The sequence below is a fragment of the Rhamphochromis longiceps genome, linkage group LG7 (assembly GCF_057381845.1).
Source record: "Rhamphochromis longiceps isolate RC_006_pf linkage group LG7, R_longiceps_female_GT1.1, whole genome shotgun sequence".
Classification (NCBI taxonomy): domain Eukaryota; kingdom Metazoa; phylum Chordata; class Actinopteri; order Cichliformes; family Cichlidae; genus Rhamphochromis; species Rhamphochromis longiceps.
The window spans coordinates 47858705-47877309 of record NC_140563.1 but is presented as its reverse complement, the minus strand read 5'-3'; the positions used below and the strand labels follow the sequence as shown (position 1 = coordinate 47877309).

At 38.3% G+C, this 18605-nt stretch overlaps 1 protein-coding gene across 1 annotated transcript in view; it reads right to left on the bottom strand.

The window, feature by feature from the left end:
* pappaa (pregnancy-associated plasma protein A, pappalysin 1a) overlaps positions 1-18605 on the bottom strand; it is a 104399-nt gene that overhangs the window by 27409 nt on the left and 58385 nt on the right. Inside the window, exons 11-14 of the mRNA XM_085413993.1 lie at positions 11432-11539; positions 11036-11171; positions 10505-10718; positions 6520-6691 (exon numbers count right to left, since the gene is read on the bottom strand). Coding sequence (XP_085270119.1) covers positions 6520-6691; positions 10505-10718; positions 11036-11171; positions 11432-11539 — 630 coding nt within the window. The remainder of the gene's footprint in view (positions 1-6519; positions 6692-10504; positions 10719-11035; positions 11172-11431; positions 11540-18605) is intronic.

Sequence of the window (18605 nt, the reverse complement as noted above, 5' to 3'; positions counted from 1 at the left end):
CTGGTTGACTTTAATTACACACATCTTTTTAAAGCGAGGCCAAACTTCAACACAAACTGGACTCAGCTGGCAATACAAATGTATTGTTTCATAATCTTCTCTCTGTTTCCGTGTATATCTGTCTTTCATCTCAATCCCGTTACATGATACTGCCTAACAGTATCGGGTTCCCTCAAAATAAATAAGCTCCTTTCATATTTGGATGTCCAACAAGGTAACATATGCATTGCATGTGAGCGCCTTCTGGAAAACAACTGGGTGAAGAGTTGAATGAGTCAGTTGAGATGTGAAGCTGTGGAGAAGCAATGTGGACCATAGAAGCAACATTGAAACATCTCTTTTAAAATATGTGAAAATCTTAAGTACACTTGCAAAATTGTGCATGTGTGGGATAAGGTACGAGCTAATATGCACTTCACAAGTGTGGTCAATACTACACCCTACACATACAAATACACATAAACACACACGTTTACCTAGATGTGTTTGTGCTTTGGTGAGGGAGGTGATAGAGAACCCATCTATCACTAAAACAGCGTTTCAAAAATGCTGTGCAAAGATGGGGAAAAATCTGACAGAGGGATGACCATCTCAGGATGACTCCATCTATCAGGTCTTTTTATTTATTTTTTTCTGTAAAGTGGCCAGAGAGAGTTGAGTAAAGCACACATAAGGGCCCACTTAGAGTCTGGTATGAAAAGGCCTCAGAGCAAGATGAAGATATTCCATAAATGTGATGTTTTTGGTCAAAGCGGTGGAAACTTCCTGTTATGACAGGGGCACTGGTGAAAGAGTGATTGATAAAGTAGAGAGAGATTCTTGAAAAGGGTTTCACCCCAGGTGGATATGACATGGGGCGAAGGGGGTCCTAAACCTCCCAGCATAACAATGACCTAAAGCACAGACCTGTTGCTTCAGAACAACGAGTCAAATACTTTCCTCTTAATTCTTTTGATCTTTTATAAGTGTGAGGAGCATTTGTAAATAGATTAATAATAAAAATCTACAAGACAGCTAGGTGTGCAAAAAGGGAAGAGCACTTTCTAAAGTGAGTATATATGTAGGTTTGTGTGTGCTACTATGTGTGTAAATGTGTGGGAATTTTCCTTCCCTTAAAAAATTTACAGCTGCCTGTTTCTCTTCCAGTAGCGATTTTAATAACCCTTGGCTATGCTTCCTAATTCAAGCCAGACAGACCTACAGACAAATGAACCAACAGACAACCCCTTCCTCAACTTAGGGATTTGTCTTCTTATAGATGGCAAACAAGCAAATTATAGCATGGTTGAACATTAATTGGAAGATAGATCTGCAATGATAAATAGTAGAATTACTAAGAATTAAGTATAATTTATGTGTCAGTCCTCGCGGAAAACCTCTTATAAAACATTTTTTGTGAAAATCCTGTTCTAAGAATCAAAGGTTGTATTTGTGAAATATTCATACTGGCAATATCAGCGAATGGTTGCCCAAATGATTCTGGATAACGGTGTGGTCACAACAGCAGCGTGCTACTGAGAATGTAACTTTAGTCAGAAACCCATAGACCCCATATTTTATAAGTGTGAGGAGCATTTCAGCGTAACATGTCAACAAGCAGGGTGATTTTAATTTTACAGGCAACATTTTGATCTACAAGGTTTTCCTAAGAATCTATAAAGGGATTTACATGCTCACATCCTTGTTGGGCCAATAGCAAGCACATGTTTGTTTGTTTGATGAACACAGATTTAGTTGAGGGTTAGATCTCTTGTGTGTACAACTGACCTAAGGGGCACACCTAGCTATTACCATTAATATTTACAAAAAGAAAAGGTTACAGGGTAAGTGACACGAGGACAGGCCCCCAGTCTGTCACAGGGCTAACCGGGAGATACAGACAAGCATTTGCACCTATGAACAATTCAGGGTTACCCATTGACCTAACTCATGTATAAAAACATACATACTATGACAGGATATTAGAGAGCCCAGAGAGAAGCCACAAAGAGAATACGCTGAAAGTGCCCCGCCTGGATTTGAAGCCAGGGCCTTCTTGCTGTGACAACAGTGCTAACCACCACACCAGCGTGTTGTCCACAACAACATTGTATATGTATATGAATTTAGGATAATAGATACTTTACTTCATTGAGATTATCTTTTTTATCAGATGGTGACTTGCGATGGGGTTATTTTAATTCAGATACCTAAACGCTGTTTCATGGCAGGGAATGGTCATATCTGTAAAAGGGAATGCCTATATAAAATAGATGTGACTTCTTCAGTACCAGCACACAGTGTTCCCTAACCACTTCAAAGGAAGAGAAAGATTTGAAAAACAGACAGGAATAAAAGACACATATACAAATCAAGCAAGTGAGGGAAACAGATTTGTTCTGAAGATAGTATTATGTAAGAAGTTGGTGTTCCCAGAATCGCTTTGACATCAGTGAACCAAGAATGTAATCGGCTAATGAAATGAGACAAGATTATGCTTCACATTGGACTTTTCAACCTTAGTGTGGAGGTGTGCGTGTCTTTGCAAGGACTGTGCAGCTGAAAAAAAGATGAGAGCATATGAGCACTATGAATCTGGTCAGACCATTTTATTACCAGCGCTTTGACTCGAAGCACATTTCGTTTATTACATTTAAGACACGATGTGCCCAGTCTTTCTTTTGAATGTGAATTGCTTTATTTTACCAATTATATCCAGCAGTTGTACAGTTTAGGTTACAGCTGTGTTGCCGTTGGAGTCAAAGTTATACTCCTGATTGGACTGTATAACTTGCAATCAAACACCTTCATAAAGTTGCATTCCACTGTTAAAACAAATTAGAGTTATGTCAAAACTGATCATTTGCAGTAATGCTTCAAGTAAATAGTGCATTTTATTTGCTGTGAGACTATTTTGCAAGGTATTGCAAAGCTGCAATAGATTTTGAAATGGATCGAGAAAGTAGTAAAGACGCTTGTGGTTCAATAAGGACAATCTCTATTCACTCATCTGCCTATATTCCTGGGTATTCGGCCCGTTAGACTATTCTTTACATCACTTCCGATTTTTCACAAACTGGTTTCTGTCATCAAATGGCCCAACTATTTCCCTGCCTATCTTCTGTAAGCCAATCAATTTTTGGCAAATGTGAGAAGAGCCTTGGTGTTCTTTTTGGTCTTCAGAGGTTTTGTCCTTGGAACTCTCCCATATATGCCATTTTTGACCCATCATCGATCCACTCTTGGAGTAAGTTTGGGACTGCTCTTGTGCAAATTCACCAGTTTCAAGTTTTCTCCATTTGTAAATAATGGCTCTCAACATGGCCTCTGAAATGACTTCTTTAGATTGTGCCATGATGTGTTATTCACAGTTAATTCATGATTTAACAATAGGGAAAATTACTTTTTCACTCAGGGCCAGGTAGGTTTGAATTTTCCCTCGACAAAATAAATCATCATTTAAAAACAGCATTTTGTAAGTACTCAGATTGTCTTACTCTAATATTAAAATTTATTTGATGATCTAAAACATTCATATGTGACAAATATGTAAATTAATAAGAAATCAGGAAGGGGGCAAATACTTTTTGAGAGTATTTTACATGTCTCCTGGAATTAAAGCTTTCCGGTTCCAGTTCCACCCAGAACATTTGGAAGTGCTGGGTGGTATAAAATCTTTGTGAAATACCCAGAGCTCAAAAGATGTTTTAATAGATGTTTAATAGGACTGTCTGCAGCCAGAACTTGTGACTTCTATGCTCATGGACAGTTTTGATAACTTTTATCGAAACTTTAGTGTTACCTCAGCAGTGGTAGTGTCCTCAGGGCTGACAACAATCAAAATGGAAATACTAATAAAAGAAGAATGTTTATTTTGAGAACTCATGAACTGTATCACCTCTATCTTCATGTTATTGGAATTAAAAAAAAAAAAACATATCTGAGACTGATTGATCCCAAAGGCTAATTCAAGTAGAATCTTTCTTCAAAGAAAAGTAGAAAAAGGGATATGTCTCTCTTTCATATTCATGTTTTCATATTCAAGTATTTATAGTAAATTTTGCATCTGTTCATGAATGTCTGTTTTCCATCTCACAAATTCACATATTCTCTTTTCTTGGCTACATTCTCATCCGACTTGTAGTGACTGATAATCCAGGAGGGAAAAAATTAATTCAAATTCTCTGTGGAGTCCCACAAAGATCAGACCTTGGCCTACTACTTTTAAAAGATCCAACATACTTTCTATTATGGACAATTTATCCATCCACATCTGGGTCAGAGTCACAGGGCTAAGCAAAAATGCTCAGACTCCCCTCACTTCAATCACCTCCACCAGGCTTTACTCTGAGCCCCTCCCTCTTCACCCTATGGCCAAGACCAAACACAGAAAACTAATTTCCATCCCTTGTATCCTGGATCTCATTCTTTGAGTTACTGTCCCTAGCTTGTGGACAAAGGTGAGGGTTAGAATATAGATTTACCAGCTTCACAGCTTCAAGCTCAGCTCTTATCATCCCAACAAATGCCACATCAATCCGTATGTTAATCTCACACTCCATTGTCCCCTTCCCCTAGGGGCTGCAACTCCTCCCCCAACCCAGAGTGGGTACCCTTTCCTCGCTGTGAACCACGGCCTAAGACTTGAAAGTGCTAATTCTTATCCCTGTCGATTAACATTTGACTGAAAACCAACACAGCATGTGTTAGAGGTCACCACTCAAAGGAACTAGAAGGACCATATCAGTAAAAAAGCAGTCAGCTGGTCCTGAGGCTACCAAACTAGAAACCATCTGCCACAATTTTGCTTTTACTTTATACCACTATAAAATGTGCTCACATCTACAAAACTGAGCACATGCCTTTCATCTGGCTGAATGGATACAAAAGTTATTCATAAATAACAAGTCCTTGTAATATCTTTGAACTGTCAATCATCATTTGTGGCAAACACTCAAAGTACTACACAAGAAAATATTTGGCATAAAACTCTTCCTACTCCCTCTTCTGTCCTTTCTGCTTCCATAACAGCTTACTTACTGCATACTTTTTGCCTCTCCTTTTCTTAAAAGCATAAATTATCACTAAACGAACTGACATTGGTGAATAGACAGATTGTGCATTGTCAATCAAAATATAATGCAATTATAAATCTGCAAAGAAAAATCAACTCCAAGGTTTTGTACATAAAATGTGTATGTCAGTAGCTTTTAATGGATTTTTTTACATACACACACATTGTTTCTGTGCATACATGAGTAAACTACTTTGTGGTACTAGAACCAGTCCAGTTAGGACAGCTTGCACACAACATATGGAACAACCAACAGAAGAAGTATCTTTAGCAATATTAAAGTCAGAGTCCAGACCACGCATCAGAAAAGCAATTATGTGTAACCCTTCTTATACCCTTAATCCGCTCTTGCTTCTCTCTCCTTCTTGTTTTAATTCATGTTCCACATACAGCTCCCAAACATACCATACAGTACAGGCGAGTACTGTTTCTTTTTCTCCAGGCTACAATACACATGTGCCATCTCTCTAAGAGAGCATTAATAGATTGTTTTGCAGACAGCTTTACAAAGCCATAGAGAAGGATAAAGCATTTATATGGCCTTTATTGCATCTTGGTCAAAATCCAAAAGGTTTACAATGTGGTGTAAACTACCCAGATCAGTTGTTTATGTGTGGTGTGCAAGCATCTGTGTGTGTGTACTGTATCTCCCCACATCTCCATGCAAAGAGATTTCCTTGTACTCCTTGTACTTGACTGTTTGTTTGTTGGTATCTGCATGGAAGCATTTAATATGTGCTGCTTTGTGACAGTGGCAGCAAATCTCTGCCTTTTAACAGAGACTTCAATGTGTGCAGAATGAGCAGGAATGGCGCTAGGGAAAGAGAGGGAGGGAGGGAGCGAGAGAGAGCGAGCAGACACTATGCTATGATGTCATCATCCCAGTGGACCAGAAATACAAAGTGACTGTTTGAGGTGATGGTGCAGCATGCTCAGCAAGAGACTAAACACTTTTATGTCTGTGCTTGTTTAATGCATGTGCGTGTGGCGCGCCCATGTGTCTGTGTGTGCGTGTGGATGTGTCTTTGTATGTCTATGTGTAGTAAACTAGAAAAAGGAGAAGACTGGGGCTCCACTTTTCAGTGCAGCACTCATCTACCTGGAAGATTATGATGTCATTGTCCCTGGAGGGTTACTGTGCCAAGCATGTTTTTTTGTTTTTTGTTTGTTTTTTTGCAGGTGACAAAGTAAATCCATAAACAGAGAAGAGAACAGAAAGAACGTTTGTTTGCACTTTTGTCTTATTGACATTTGTGTATTTGAGTTTACATGAAAGCTTGTTTGAATATGCATAGACGGCTTCATGTGTGCATGCATTTTCCAGTAACTACACAAAAGCTCTGACATTTTTGCACTTGAATGCTTGCGTTGTATGTTTATGCGTTCTTGTTTCTCTGTGTGAAATGAGCTATGTAGCTGCCTATACGTAGTTAAACATGTGTGCAGCAGTGTGTTTGTATGCTCACCTGACTCTTGATGATGTCATCGTCCTGGTGGACTTGCAGGACATATCCAGAGTTGCAGGAGATGGTGCAGCGGTCTCCATTGTAGAAGTGGTGGCCAGGGCTACTGCACTGCTCTGCATTGCGGATCCGGGGTTCCTGGCAGTCAATGGCCTCACACGAATAATGTACACAACTACGAGGCATTGTGTGTGGGGGCAGGGGTGGGAGGGTGTTAAAGAAGAAGAACAGACAACAGAGATGACAAAGCTAAAAAAAATAAAAAATAAAACAAATTTGAAAATACCACTAATACACATTTTTTGTGAATATAATAGCACTGCAAACTCAGAAACGTGGAAGCAGTGCTCCAAAAGAGACAAATTATACATCGAATCCGCCACATCATCCATCAATGACCGCTTAACATACCAAATCAATAAACTACACGGAGAAAAGGCTGCCATATTCTGCAATGCACATGAAAGCGGAGTGTGAATATTAGGGAATTAAGAACAACGGGATAGATGCTGTGCAAGCTACAATGGTGCAGTTTGACCACAGTTCTGTTAGGATCCTGATGGAGAAGGCGTTTAACACTCTTGGAATGCTTGGGTGCCCAAGGCACCTTTTTACAACAGTCTGCATTCTGTAGTATAGGGTTCCCCTATGAAGTGAAGAAAGAAAAGAAGGAAAAGTATTTCACTCTCCTTCTCTGTCATTGTGTATGTGTGCGTGTGTGCGTGTCTGTGAGGGGGTGGGGGACCGAAAAGAGAGAGAAAGTATGTAAGAAAATACAGATCTGGAGAAACATTGTTAAACTCAGTCCTGCAACAATGGAATTTGTATCTTTCTTTTTTCTGTCTTATTTTACCTGCTTTCATTCCACATATTTTTTGCACTGCATGCCTTCTTTCTCAAGATTGTTAATAATCTAAGCCTTCTGTTTACATATACTGTTCCATATGCCCTTCATTTTTTCCCTTATTTTGCTCCCAGTATGTTAACTCATGTTGACAAAAAGCTACGTTGAGCAGGTGAAGAATAATTATAAAGCACAAGAGCAGCGGTCCCTTACGTCTACTCTTTGAGGACAAGCTTGGGAGACCTAGGAGGCTGCTTCATGGACTCTATGGCTTTGAACAAAATCTCTTTGTGGTTTTTTGCTAGTCACTCTGGAATTTATGACATAAATTACAATTAACTACCTGGAAAACTAGCCTCCTTTCCTGCAAATGAGAATACATTATACACCACAGGGGAATAGTTTGTATGACAGAAAGGAGAATTCAAGAGAAATGAGGGAACTATACAAAAACTTTTGTGAATATTGTTTCTTTTTCTGTTTTGTTGTTTGCGGGGACAAATAAAAGTCCAAGAGTTCTCACTCTGGTGATGAGTGTAAAAGTTAAGAGAAGAAATGTGTGACAAACTGAAACAAAACCAATATATACACACATATGTATATACATATATACATATATGTGTGTGTGTGTGTGTGTGTGTGTGTGTGTGTGTGTGTGTGTGTGTGTGTGTGTGTGTGTGCGCGTGCATTTTCTTGCAGACAAGCTTGGGACATAAAACTGAGTCATGTTAATAGCTCCTGTAGTTAACAACTCAGGGAAAAAGGGGATGTGGTGTTTTGTGGAGGCATAAGTATTACGGGAAATATGCTGCTCAGCCCAGGAGAATGAGAGAAGGAAAGTGGGCGCAGGAGGCACAAAAAAGGGGAGAATTAAGAAGAAGAAGATGGCAGTTAGAGGGAAAGGAGGGTCATGTGCAAGTAAAGGATGAGAAGACAGAAAAGGATACCAGAAGTAGTGGAGGAGCAGAGATGTAACAAATCAGGGAAAGGGAATCGGGATGTAAAAGAAAATGTAGAAGAGAGACAAGCAGCTTTCAAAGTGGGATATAAACAGTATAATGTAGATGATGAATTGGTATTGATTAAAGAAAAACAGACTTAAGACACAAAAACACAAAGCCTGGATTCTTCATGTCTAAACGGCACTGAGCTGCACTATATTATCATATTCAGCTTGTAGCATGTTCAGAGCTTCTGAAGATAAGTGGGTATTGTCTCTTTGGCTTGCCATCATATAAGCAGTGTTTTCAAGAGCTTCTGGAAATTAGATCAGGTTGAGAGAATATGAAAGAAAGAAAAGTCGGCAAAAAGTCTTGGAGAAAGCAACTATGCCTCTGTGTGCGGCAACAAACAATTTCCTGGCTGATGCAGATGCACAGCAGTTTTAATCTATTTAGGTGCACTTGGATGTCTAACTGGCACACAACAAAAGCCACAAACAGCTCTATCTCTCCACACAGAACTTCAGACCATCCATTCTTTGGGTATTGTGGTGCGTATTAGTGCATTTCTTGTTGAAAGGTTTGTGGAATCATCGTCTCTGTGAACTGTTGCGTGCATGACGGTGGTGTGGAAATTGATCAATTCTGACTGTGTGTGTGGTCTTCTTTAGGTATGTTTGTGAGTGGGTACTTGGAGGTAGTGCAGGCTCAAAATTGTTATTTTATAGCCAAATAGGTAATAACTGTTTTGGTGTTTCAGCCAGCAGCTGTTGAAAATGATGTAAGCATCTTTATTGGCTTTTATTATAGTTATTGTTATTATGAAGCTTTCTTTTCAGCTGTTATGAATCTTTATGCATCTCATGGTATAATTTCCAATTTAGAAATGGTGCTCTGTACTTGGCCTCCAATTTGATGCCTGATTGATGGCCAGTTTAAAGTTAGAGTTGAAGAAACCGCAGCTTGCAGCCTCAGTGCCCTATTGAACAATGCAAGAAATTTACAGATGAAAAAACATTTTTGGATTTTGTAAAAAAAAAAGAAAAAAGAAAAAAATAGCTGGAACTTAACACAACAGCAAATTGAACTGTAACGAAAAGTTAGTGTTGAACCCTGGCTGGCAGCTGGTTATAAATTTATAAGTTACGAGGTCCAATGAACTGCCAAGGATATTACACTTGTGAACTCTCATTAACTTGCATAGTTAATGCATTTCAGATTCAAATGTTCACATACAGGTTTTAGTTCTCCTTGTCTTTTATGTTTACATATATATACAGCATGTGCTGAATATATATGTAAACATATCTATACAAAATATATGAAGAGAAGAAAATACTTTGGAGTCTGGAAGGCTTGTTTGATGCAGTACTGAGTAAAGGATCAAGATTTTTTTTTTTAAATAAATTTAAGTAGTTGTTCTCCAGGATTTCTGGGGGTCCTTTCAAAGTTTTTCTCTGGACATTAGCTGCCTTTTTCACTCATTTATGACAACAGATGATGAGTGAGTGGCTACAGCCATCTGTAAAGCACGGTGGAGGCTCAGTCATGGTTTGTGGCTGTACTTCAGCCAGTGGGGTTGTGTGTTTTAGAATTACAAATACATAAAGTATGGTCAGAGTTTGATTCTCCATGCAGTACCATTTGCAATACCACCTTAAACACAACATCTTCATTTTTCACCATGACAATGATCTCAAACACACTCCCAATCCAGTAAAAGCATACCTGGATAGAAAAACACAAAGTACAGTACAGAATCTTCTTGAACACAACAAAAGGCAGCCAACATCCAAAGTAAAGCTTTCAATGTCCTTCAAAAAGCCTGGAGCACTCTTCCTGAAGAATGTTTAAAGAAATTCCAAGAGAGCTGTTTGGGGGCAATAACAGTTTGTCTGTATGCATAAATATGTGACTTGACAGCAAATACATATCATAACAAGCTCTGTGACTCAGAAACAAGACTTATTCTTTTGTTTAATAAATTAAAAACTAGTATAAATGCACCCGCATTCCTCCAAAACACATACAAACACTTGACTATAGTGTAAATTATACATGCATGCATGTGTGTGTGTGCGCGCGTGCGTGTGTGTGATATAACATGTTCATGATGTGATTTCGCATGCTTTCGACTGACGTCTGTGTTAAATATGTTAGCATCTTTTACAGCGCTGTTACGTTTGTATATTTTTAGCCTCACCTCTGTCCTGTGGGGTTGTAGATCTCATTGCTTTGGCAGCCACTTATTGTGATGGGGTCAAAAGACTGGAAGGAACGCAGGGCTACGCCGGAGATGGCCACGAGGTGAGAGGAAAACATCACCAGGATAGCCTTGGTGTGGTAAAAGGCCACTGACAGGTCATGACTCACTGGGATGACCAAAGGGTTTGTGCGACAGCTTAGACGCCACTCACCTGTGGAGAGGATATTGGGGCCGAGAGCAGAAGACAAAACATTGTGCATTGACGTCGAGATAGGGAAGGTAGGGGACAGAAGCAGATGTTAACCAACCTCAAAGATCAAAAAGAAGAGGAGGCCTACAAAGGAGCTGGTGATGAAAAGCTGATACCGTGTTCTAACTGAGACATAGCCAATCAAGTTACAAAACAAAGGGATGAAAGCAACACATGCTTAAGGGGGCGGCGTTCTAAATGACGTATGCTTTCATCATTTCACTTAGACTGATACAGAGGTAAGTAGTAGTTTGAAAACACATTAAGATAATTCTCACCTAGGCTATGGATCCCCTCTTTGGTGTCCACCAGTTGAACAGTAATATTACATTGTGTCTGATCAATGAAGCCAGTCCCATCAGCAGCCAAGTGTATAATTACTGCTGCTGCCACCATGGGATGAGAAAAGTGGGCCTGAATAAAGGGAAAAGCACAAAGTTAAGTAAAATTAGTCACATGTTTGTGTTTGTGTTTGTGTGTACAACTAGATTTATCCTAATTTGTTTAGTATCTAATACACAGATACTTTCCCAATCCAGGCGTCTAATGCTGATTACTCTCTAAAGCTTTGTCAGTATCAGTACAGCAGTTTGACATTATTACAAAGAACACTCAACCCAAAAGCGCAATTTTCAGGTGTCATCTGAACTATATTTCATGGATATTGGTGTTACCTTGAGCCAGTATGTATAATATCCCCAGGCTGAATCAGCTACTCGACAGGGGAACCATGCGTACTGCGACACTCCATCAGATAGATCAAACACCTTGGATTGACATGTCTGGAGAAATACAAGTGACAAAGAAAGGAGAATGAACAATTTTGTACAAATCCTTTTGTTAAAATGTTCTTCTTTTTTTAAACAAATGAGACCAAATTTCTCACAGAAGAAAAACTGTCAAGAAAGTTTTTAAAAAGCACACACATATAAGGAGCTGGTCTCCAACCACTTGCAGTCAGTTGCCATGTTTAAAGAAACTTTGGTGTCTCAATATGGCAATGAAAGACAGAGTCAGTCTGCTATCAGTTTGCAGTTGAAAGACACTAAAAAAGCTTGCTTTTATTTAGGAATATAATCAGAATACAACCATCTGACAACCAGTTAAGTCCAGTTCCCAAGGAGATGCATCGTGAACTAGTTGCACAGAATGAGTCAGGCTGTTTGCAGTGTGTTGGCAATCTGTCTGCATTTATAAATGAGAAGGCACTTATTTACAAACCTGTCTGAGACAGACTGCTGTCACTTTGAGTTTGACTGTGATTGTTTAGAGGCAGGTTGCCTCCCACCAGGCGACCTGTGCAATCACGTTGCAATGTGATCTCCCAGAGGTTAAAGCTGTTTCATTGTCAACCTCTGGGAAATCATTTTGTCGCTGAATGTGAAAAAAGTTCAGTATAATCACAACTGGTGATTTTTCCTGCTCGCAAGAAGGTAGCTGTTGTATTCTTACTCTACTGTGACTAAGCCATAAGTGGAGGGTTTGGTGGACTTTGGCATCTTTTCTCTGCTTTCTGGAGAAAATGTGATTCTGTTGGCTTATTTGAGTAATGACCTTCAGCTTGCAAAGGGGCAGAATGTAGTCAAGTGTAGAGCAGTTAAGAGCAGAAATAGCATTTCCAAAGGTGACGCCATCTACCTCAGACAGAAAAGTGTAGAGTATCTATTCCAAATTTGGAATTTGTTGGTGCCCCAAGTGGAGAAGTATCTCCAGGGCCTTATCCATGAGTATTTACAGATGACTGTACATATCCACTGTTTTCCTTCTCACCTCACTGTACATGTTAGTGATGATTTGAACAAAAATTCTGATTGATTATTCCATTAGACTCAGTCCAGTTAGGTCTTTGCTGGATTTTTTTCCTATTTCTTATGAACATCAGACACTGTTCAGATGCAGTAGATTGTATTTTCTAGGCCTGTTACCACGTTTGTCCTACACTTAGCCTGTAAATAGCCTGTATTTTTATATAGCGCTTTACTAGTCCCTAAGGACCCCCAAAGCGCTTTACATATCCAGTCATCCACCCATTCACACACACATTCACACATCTGAAACTTGTCCAGTTTCCTCAGATCTTGTAGGGACACACTGCACAACGTGCTGAGATTAGTTTTCATTTGATAGGGAATCACTTGTAAGTTCTCTTGCAACAAGCTGCTAGTGTTTAAAGACACAATCTGAAAACGGATTCTTTGATAAGCTATCTGTGTAGACACAACACTGATTCATCCCTTGAGCTGGATATCTTTTTTAAATGCTTGAATCATTCACTGGTCAATGCTTGTTCAACAAAGAAACATTCCCCTGAAATTGGTCAGTAGCCAATGTCTAAAGAAAAGGTTCGAAAGACTTTCAGAAAGCCTGGAGAACTATTGCTCAAGACCACTTTAAAACAATTACAAGAAAGTCTACCTCCTAATATATTTCCTTTACATTGATGGGTGACTCAGTATTTTTCTCAGTACTGTATATAGAGTGTGCAAGCATCTAGACCCTTACAGTGTCAATTCCTATCAGCTACTGTTATCAGGGATGATTCCTGAAAAGCTTGTTCACTGTGCTGTGACCCCTACTTTTCCACCACCGTCACTGTTTGTGTACTGTTTGGAATGACGTGCAACTGACGTGCATTGTGTGCAGGACTGTTTGTTTTTGTCAACAAACCCAGCATCCTGTTGTGACACATGCTCCACACCCCCCTCCACTTTTTCTGTCTTTGATTCTTTTTATACTTGTCTCTGTTTTATGTTCTCAGCATGCCCACTCTGTCATGCCGCGCACGTCCGCTAGAAGCCCTCAGAGAGTATTTGAAATTTTATGTAGCACTTTAATTTGTGACTTGTGTTGCAGAAATTACTCACTCAAAAAAAAGTGCAGAAAAAGACAGTTACTCTGTTTTATTTTTCAGTTTAAATTATGTATCTGTTACCTTTATAAAAGTAAAAAGAAAATTATGGGCAGAAATCAGTGCCATCAGAAACTGAATTTGAATAAGTTAAATTTGAATTGCTCGGTTGAATCTGAATTGGAACTTGAATAAATGCCTTTAAAAACTGAATATGACTTAGCCTAATTTGAAATTCAATTTATTGGTTTGAAAATGATCATCACTAAATTAAAATTGAATTTTATATTTTGAAAATGAATTTATTTGCTTTGAAACCGTATTTTATCCTTTAAAAGTTTAGCTCTCGAATAAGTTCAGATTCACTTCTCACCATTCAGTTTCAGTTCTACAATTCAATTTCAGTTCCAAAATTCAGTATTTTGGGACTTACATCCGGTTCCGGTTCAAGAGTAATCGAGCCCAGATTAATAGAACTACGTTTTACTATCGGACCGAAAGTGTTACTGACAGTAATCTACGCGTCTTGAGCTGAATTAAGACTTCAGAAGTCATTCGTCATGTCGAATGACCAGCGGATAAACTCTCAGGTTGGTAATAAATGTATTACATGTAATTCAATCCGAGCATTTCAAATTTAACTTATTCAAATTCAGTTTCTGATGGCACAGATTTCTGCCCATTGGACTGTACCATCTGCTGCAGTACTTGTTGCTCTTCTTGTTGCAGAACATAGTTTTTTTGGACACTGGCTGTATGTTTGTGGTTGTTGTCATGTTGAAAAATAAATCTGGGACTAATCAGTTGCCTTCTTCATGGTATTATGTTATGGATAATAATAAAATGTATCTGGTTAACCAAAGTGATTTGTACAATAATGAGGCTCAGCTTAATATATACTATTTATCATGCCAGGATCGTCCAGGTACACAGAGGTAAAAGAAAAACTATAACATTCCTCGTTTCTTTTCTTTTCTTTCTTTTCTTCTTTACCTTATCTGCTTTGAAGTGTGGCTGTATACAATGACTGCAAATACATTTGATTTCTGAAAGTCAGCAAACAGATCTGAATTATGAACAGCTAGTATTGTGTGGGGTTATACATTACATGACTGCAGAATCACATATATTATATGTCATATAATATATCATATAATATTACTGTTGTGCATTTGGTAACATAATAAAAAATCTCTAACCTCTGGGAGTTCAGAAAAGTGCATTAATTTACCTCATTAGCTTTGGCAGTATCGCGAGCCATGTCTAAGTGATATGGAGAAAAATAAATAGGAGAAACGGTAAAAGACTATTGAGTGGTAGATAAACAGATAATGAGAAGAGAGGACACATACCCAAGGGCAGTGAGTTTCACTTGCTGCCCTGAGCTAGTGAAATAAGACACTAGTAACATGAGACTTTTGCTACTGTAAGATCCTGCCACTGTGGAAAACTGTCCAGAGCAGCTATCTGTCCATATATCTGTCCCCTGGATCTGTTGACGTGACCTTTCCGATTAGAGCTGAAGCGGCAGAAATGAGAAATGCAGGTGACAAAACCTAAGATAAGTTGCCATGACGGTATGGGACTACTTGGAAGCAATCATGATGATCTTCAGGTTTTTTGAAAACAGTTACGAGAAAATTTGCTGAATGGTTTGCTGAAAGTTTGCTGAATGCAAAAAATAGGGTGTGAATTTATACCTCACATACCGCCAAACAATGGAGGGAAATAGTTGTTTGATTCACCACTGAATTTGTAAATGTGCTCACACAGAAAACAGTTCCTAACTTTTATAGTAGTTTTATTTTTATGGAAAGAGAAAGAATAGCAACCGAATATCAAGAAAAAACAAATGACATAAAACCCCAAAAAGTTGATTCTGTTCATCCATATGTAGAGTTTTCAGTGGGAGAAACGTTTCGTCACTCCTCCAAGTCACCCCAACCTTATAAACATTACATGAAACTGCCACCACTGTGAGGATTATATATGTCCGTTAATAACATAAAAATTATAAACTCATTTGCATGTCATTGAGTGAAACAATTATTTGATCCCCAAGCAAAACATAACTTAGTACCAGTTGGAGATCCTGTTCCTAGCTGCTCAGCAGGTTTGTCAGTAGGGATTTTGTGTTCTTGGTGACGGTGGTTCCAACTGCCTTCAGATCATTGACAAGCTGCTCCTGTGTAGTTTTGGGCTGATCCACCACCTTTTTCTTTATCATCCTCACGCCATGACACAAGACCTCCAGACCAAGGGTGGTTGCTGGTCATTTTGTATTTCTTCCATTTCCAAATAGCTGCACCAACAGCCATTACCGAGCTTCCTGATGGTCTTCCTGACATCCTTTGGCAGATCTTTGGTGTTGTCTGTCTTCATTGAAATTGATTTGGGTGTGCTTTATATATATATATATATATATATATATATATATATACATATATATAACGAGGTGAGATCAGTAGTATCTGTAATTTATTGTAACAGTGCCTGTGATTGATTGATTGATCAGTTGCAATCTATATGCCACATGGACACATAGTGGAAGAAAGAAATTTGGCTGGGTTGTGGAGGATCAAACACTTTTTTCACTCAATGACATGCAAATCAATATAAAACTTTTAAGTAATGTGTTTTTTTTCTGTATATATGGTTGATATCCTGTTTTCATTAAAATATAACTACCATAAAAATATGAGTTTTCATTTCTTTGGAACTGAGCAAACTTACAAATTCAGCAGGGGATCAGATAATTACTTTTTCCACTGTACAGTGGTCTGCTAATTTGCTGCGGGCCTGTTTCCATTACTAACTCTTCAGTGACAGCGGATGACAAAACCTTTTATATGTATAAGCCACGTACTTGTTTATGTAAACACACATATCACTCCCTAGACACTCCTGATTCTCCTGTATTTCCCCACCCTCAAGAAAACAACCCTACCTATCACAACAACAGAAGGCAATTCACCCCCCATGTGTGAGTCAGCTATATTAAATACCAGGTTATGTTGTCATTGTTTTTTAATTTTTTTCAAATTACAATTAGGTCCATAGGTTTGTAGACAAATACATATTTTACAACCAGCCATCATTAGGCTGAAAAAACGAAATGAACCTATGAGAGAGATCATAAAATTTCTTAGGACTGACCAAATCTACAACCTTGTACATATTTTAAAATAATGAATAAACGCACGGGTCAGCTTAGGAACATCAAATAGCCTTGATGACCACAGATGACAAATGAAGTGAACTATTGCAGAAGTCTTTCTTTGTTAAAGAAAAGCCACTTCACAATCTCAAACAAACTCAAGAAAACTATTGAGGAGGGACTCACTTTCATGAATGTCAATGTAGCGGGTTTAAAACCACTGGTTACCCTTAGGAAGAAGATTCAACTTTGCCAGATAATCTATATCTTGCAAAATATTAAAAAGAGCCTGCTCAGTTTTTAAATCTGGGGAATTTAAACCTACATCAACTTGTATCAGAATGATGAGAAGTGAAAAGCATGGGGAGAAAGAAAAACAGCTCATGATCTAAATCACACCACAGCAACTGATCCCCAACAAATAAACTGATATTATTTACAGGGACAGGAATAAATGTATTCTCAAGAGTAAGTACCCAAGGGAGGCAAAAGGAAGGGTGGTAGGACAGAGGGATGGGAATCTGCAGATTCAGAATATATAGTTATTTATACATGAAGCCAACTTCCACCAACTAAGCAAGGTGCTGCTTCACTAACATCTGCAATACACCTCTGCATGACTTACTCTAGTATTGAAAATGTTATTGACAAATTAAAGTTAGCTTCTCTTGTCATTCCCTTTTAAAAAAAATTCTTAATATTCTGTCTGCCAAAGAAGAAAGATATTAAAAGAAAACCTTTAGTTTTAATCCATCAGCTGAGTACAATAAGACCAAATTAAAAGGGATACTGCTTAATCAGTCTGCTCCTAATATTGTATGTAGTAAACCAGGATAGGATTTGAGTGTGGAAATGCAAATGGTATTAGTGTCACATACATAATTTACTAGCTGTTTATAAGATGCAGTCCTCTGGATCCTTAAACACAAAGATCTAGTTGACATTATTTTCCTTCAAAACCTCAATCATCAATTTCAAATTTAATGCATGTAAATGGAGATTGTTATTTGAGAAAGTCACATGCTTAAATGTCATTCTGAAACTATACAAACTGTTGCTTTTCTTGAATAAATAGCAACACTGGAGATGAGTTCAAGTCCTTAACATCAAAATACAAACGCACACATACACATGGTTACACACATGTCTTAATATTTACCAGCTGGCTAGTCAGACTGGCAGACAACAGAACTGCAGACACAAACTGGTGTTTGTAAATCACCAATTTGGATAAAAGGAGAGCTAAGTGACTTAAGCCAAGGGGAAACCAAAGCAGATAAATGTGATGAGAATGAGAGAGTTCAACTATCAGACTCATTACTCTAAAAATACTGTGTGCAATGAAAACAAAATCGACTAAAGTCATAAAGTGCTCTATAAACAGTAGGAAATGGAGAGAGGGTCTCTTAGCAAAGGTACAGTAATGATGATAACAATAACGGCTCTAATAGCATAATATAACAACAACAAGCCTTTCCGCTGGTGCCAGGGAGACGTTAGATCACCTCTGTGCACAAAACACTTAACCATATACACATACAAATATATATATCTGCTCATACGCAAACAAACACATCACACGGTATATACAGTCTAAAGATGTTGAAACCTACAGATTTTTAAAAATATATAAATAATAAAAAACTATTAAAAATGCCTTGAATGCAGTTCAATAAATCTCATAGAAAATCCTAGAGCTATGAGTTTTATGTTCTTGCAAGATTTATATCACATTTTTAGAAGGCCCTGCAAAGCTCTTTTCCATATCTTTCAAAAATTGGAGAATGTCCCAAGAGCGTTCAGGACTTTCCTGAAACTCTAGTCTCCTTTCTTTCCATTCTGC